Source organism: Penaeus japonicus, unplaced genomic scaffold, assembly GCF_977035675.1.
Source record: "Penaeus japonicus unplaced genomic scaffold, GWHDUDI00000001_assembly GWHDUDI00000002, whole genome shotgun sequence".
Taxonomy (NCBI): Eukaryota; Metazoa; Arthropoda; class Malacostraca; order Decapoda; family Penaeidae; genus Penaeus; species Penaeus japonicus.
The window spans coordinates 5,737,529-5,742,528 of NW_028234404.1; the positions used below are offsets into that span (position 1 = coordinate 5,737,529).

The window sequence follows — 5,000 nt, forward strand, 5'->3', positions numbered from 1 at the left end:
TCCTTCTCTTCTCCTCTCTCTTCTCCCTCTCTCCTTCTCTCTCTTCTCCCTCTCTCCTTCTCTCTCTTCTCCCTCTCTCCTTCTCTCTCTTCTCCCTCTCTCCTTCTCTCTCTTCTCCCTCTCTCCTTCTCTCTCTTCTCCCTCTCTCCTTCTCTCTCCTCTCTCTCTCTCTCCTTATCTCTCTTCTCCCTCCTCTCTCTCTCTCCCCAACCGCCTCTCTCCTTCTCTCCTTTCCTCTCTTTTTCTCTCATTCCCTCTCCCTTCTCTCTTCATTCTCTCCTTCTCTCTTTTCCCCTCCTTTCTCTCTTCTCTTTCCCTCTCTTCTTCTCTCTTTCCCTCTCACCCTTACTACTTATCATCATTATCTTCCTCCTATTCCTAATACAGAAAGAAAGACAGACAGACAAAAACAAACATATAGAATCAGAGAGACAGAGACAGAGATAGATAGATAGATAGATAGATAGAGAGAGAGAGAGAAAGAGAGGGACGGATGGAATGATGAGAGGAGGAGAATGAGTGAGGAGAGGAGTGTGTATAAAGACGCCCGACGGCAGCAGAGAGGGAGAGGGCAGATGAGAGGGGGGGAGGGGGGGGGGGGTAAAGAGTAGAGAGAGAGAGGTTGAGGAGAGAGAGAGAGAGAGAGAGGGAGGAAGGGGGGAGGGAGTGGAGGAGGGAAGGAGAGAGAGAAAACCCGAGAGAGAGAGCGAGAGGAAAGGGAGGGAGGGAGGGAGGAGAGAGAGAGAGAGGATAGGTGGGGGGGGGGGGGGGGAGAGAGGATGGAGAGGAGAGGGAAGAGAGAGGAGAGAGAGAGAGGATGTAGAGGTGAGGGAGGGTGGAGGAAGGGGGGGAGGGAGGGAGGGATGGGAGGGAGAGGAGTGAGAGAGAGAGAGAGAGGTGTGAGAGGAGAGAGAGGGGAGGTGAGGAGAGATGATGAGATTGGATGAGAAGAGAGAGAGAGTAGTGAGGGAGGGAGGAGGGAGCGGACGGTAGAGGAGTCGGGAGGGAGGGAAGGGAGGAAGTAAAGAAGGAGGGAGGGAGGGAGAGGGAGGGAGGAGGGGGGGGGGAGAGAGGAGAGAGAGAGGAGAGAGAGGGGAGGGAGGGAGAAGGGAGGGAGGGAGGGGGGAGGGAGGTGGAGAGAGAGAGAGAGAGAGAGAGAGAGAGAGGGAGAGGAGAGAGATGAAGAAGTAGAGGGAGGAGGGAGGGAGGGAGGGAGGGAGGGAGGAAGGGTGGAAGGAAGGAAGGAAGGGAGGAGAGGGAGGGAGGGAGGAGAGGGTGGGGGGGGGGGAGAGGACGATGAGGAGGAGAGAGAGGGGAGCGGAGAGAGAGACGAGGGATCAGGAAGGAGAGAGAGTGAGACGGAGAGGACGTCGGAGAGAGTCGAGCCGAGGAGAGAGAGGAGAGAGAGGACGAAGAGAGAGAGAGAGAGAGAAGAAAGGAGGAGGCGAGAGAGAAGAGTGAGAAGAGGAGAGAAGAGAGAGAGAAAAGAGCGGAGAGAGAGAGAGAGAGAGAGAAAATAGAGAGAGAGAGAGAGCCCCCCCCCCCCCCCCCCCCCCCCCCCCCCCCCCCCCCCCCCGAGAGAGAGAGAGAGGCAGAAATAGGGAGACGATGACCCAGGATGTATCGATTAACTTATATTTTAATCAACGTGTCCCATTAAGGAACGATAAAAAAAAAACGTGAAGTGAAATATTAAAAAACAGAAAGTTCGGAAACGGAACAAAACAATCTCTTGAGTGAGGGGAGGGGAGGGGAGGGGAGGGGAGGGAGAGACGCGGGCCGGAGGGGAGGGGAGGGGAGGGAGAGAGGAGGGAGGAGGGGAGGGAGAGAAGAGGGCGGTGTGAGAGAGGAGAGAAGAGCTGGTCGGAGGAGGAGGAGAGAGAGGAGAGAGAGAGGACACACCACCGAGCGGAGGTGTGAGCGAGAGAGAGAGAGAGAGAGAGAGAGAGAGAGAGAGAGAAAACGAGAGATACAAACTTGGAAAAAAGAATAATAGAAAGAAAGAAAATAAACAGAATGAGCAAAAAATAAATAAATAAAAAAAACAATAGATAAAAGAAAAAAAGAAGTATGCCAGGTGAAAGAAAGAGAGAAAAAAAAACAGAAACACAAACACAAACAAGAAACATGCATTGTTTACAAACACAGGCGAGCGAGCGACTGAGAGCAGCGAGTCCTGTCTACCCCCACCTTTCCTTGTGTTTACGAGGAATCAAGCACATTTCCCGACAGACGCAAGCACAATCACAAGCCCGTTATCGACCCCCCTCCCGCCCCCCCCCCCTCCCATCCTCCTCTAAAATAAAAGAGAGAAAGAAAATACAACACTGTGTCTAATGCGCAAAATTGACGTACCGATTGAAGTGCAATTTTCACCGTTACGTCGGTTGCGCACCGCGATTGTCATCTCAATCATAAACACGTGTTCTACGATAATGAAAAGGAGTTTTCGACGATAGAAGAAAAATAATGTCTAAGCTTTCCAAACGATTAAAATGAAAATAAAAAAGTTTCCAAGCAAATAGCGAACGACAACAAGAACAGCAACAAAAGCAAAATGCAAGGTAAGAATAATAACAGCGACCTCCTCATCCTCACCCCCCCCTCCCCTCCACTCACCCCAACCCGAAAGCAAGGTTGCAATCCCTCCCCCCCCCTCCCACTCCCCAAACCAATGCAAGGCTGCAATCCCCCCCACCCCTCCCCCTCGCCTTCCCCCCTCCCCCCTTCTCCCCGGCAAAAGGCGTGGTTTATGCGAATGTGAATTAGCGCGAAATGGCGAGGTAAACATGACCGAATTTTTAATTAGTTTTCAAGAGGTCAGGTTCGCGTGACGTCAGCGGATCGACGGGTCGGGGTGGGTGGGTGGGTGGGTTTTCGGTGGGAGGGTGGGTGGGTGGGTGGGTGGGTGGGTGGGTGGGTGGGTGGGTGGATGGATGGATGGATGGATGGATGGATGGATGGGTGGTTATGGTGGGTGGGTGGGTGGGTTGGTATGGATGGATGGATGGGTGGGTGGATGGGTGGGTGGCTGGGTGGATGGATGGGTGGATGGATGGGTGGGTATGGTGGATGGATGGATGGGTGGGTCGGTGGGTGGGTGGGTGGATGGATGGATGGATGGATGGATGGATGGATGGATGGGTAGATAGATAGATAGATAGATAGATAGATAGATGGATGTATGGATAGGTAGATAGATGGATAGATAGATAGATAGAGAGGTGGGTGGGTAAATAGATAAAATGATAAATAAATAAATCGAAAGAACGAACAAACAAACAAAAACAACCGACTTCCTGAACGCACCCCATCCAAAAAATAAAAAAATAAAATAATAATAACATTAATAATAATAATAATAACCCAACCCAAGCACCTCTTTAATTAACAACCAAACAACAACAAGCAAGGTACTCACCTCATTGGCGACAGCTAAGTGGCGTTCCAGCTGTAGTCTCTCTTTGGCGACCGTGCGAATAATCTGTTCCAACTCCAAGGTGCTTTGTGCTCGTGTGATCTGTGGGAGAGGACGATTTGGATTGGCTGTTTATGTTGGGGTAAATTCGGGGTGATGTGTGGGTGTCGGGATTGGAATTAAAAGGGGTAGTGATAGTTTTTTTTTGTGGTTGTAGGAGTAGGAGTAGAAGTAGGAGTAGGAGTAGGAGTAGCAGTAGTAGTAGTGGTAGTAATAGTAACAGTAATAGTAATAGTAACGGCAGTAGTAGCAGTAGTAGTAATAGTAATAGTAATAGTAATAGCAGTAGTAGTAGGAGTAGGAGTAGGAGTAGTAGTAGCAGTAGCAGTAGCAACAATAGTAGTAGTAGTAGTAGTAGTAATAGTAATAGTAATAGAAATAGTAATAGTAATAGAAATAGCAATAGTAATAGTAATAGAAATAGCAATAGTAGTAATAGTAATAACAATGGTAGTAAAAACAATATCCATAGTAGTATTGACAATTTTGGGGAAACTATCTGTAGGATCTGAATGACCAACATTAAATGATCGATTAAAGATTGTTAACTCAATATTCAGTTCGAAGTTGCTTTGGGTTCAAACATATCTGTGAAAAGCAATATATTGACTTTTTTTTTTTGGGGGGGGGGGGTTGTAATCAAATTCTCGACGCCTAATTAACATATTGGATAAGTTTGATTCAATCTCTAAAAATTATTCGTGTATTTTTTTTTCTGAAACGTTGTTAGTGAGTTAACAAATTAATGTTTAGTTGGTTATATGTGATTTCTTAATCATTTTGATGTTTTGAATTAAATATGCAAAAATAATGGGATAGATAGGTGATTGGTTCCTCTTGTGTAATTATTTCTATGGTCATGTGAATCATTATCAGGGAAAATAGGCTTTAATTGTTATTCATATCATTATATCGTTATTTTCCTTTTAGAAGCATCATTTTGTAGCATATAGCCTGTGCTACTACTGGAGCAATGCTAATGTTAATAATAATGACACATACACGCACACGCACGCACGCACGCACACACATACTCACACGCGCGCGTGTGAGTATACATATGCACATCCACATACACAAATACATATGTACAAATTGTACATCCACATAAATACATACATGCATGCAGACATACAATACAATATGATATAATAACACTGAAGTTGTAATAACACCGAAGTTGTAATAACACTGAAGTTGTAATATGATTGAAGTTATAATAACACTGAAGTTATAATAACACTGAAGTTATAATAACACTGAAGTTATAACACTGAAGTTGTAATAACATTGAAGTTGTAATAACACTGAAGTTGTAATATGATTGAAGTTATAATAACACTGAAGTTATAATAACACTGAAGTTGTAATAACACTGAAGTTATAATAACACTGAAGTTGTAATAACACTGAAGTTATAATAACACTGAAGTTGTAATAACACTGAAGTTATAATAACACTGAAGTTGTAATAACACTGAAGTTGTAATAACACTGAAGTTATAATAACACTTTAGTTGTA

At 45.6% G+C, this 5,000-nt stretch overlaps 1 protein-coding gene across 1 annotated transcript in view; it reads right to left on the bottom strand.

The window, feature by feature from the left end:
* The window catches only part of LOC122248652 (uncharacterized), a 320,581-nt gene that overhangs the window by 260,049 nt on the left and 55,532 nt on the right, over positions 1 to 5,000 (bottom strand). The window contains exon 6 of the mRNA XM_086544744.1: positions 3,422 to 3,520. Within this exon, the coding sequence (XP_086400870.1) occupies positions 3,422 to 3,520 (99 nt within the window). The remainder of the gene's footprint in view (positions 1 to 3,421; positions 3,521 to 5,000) is intronic.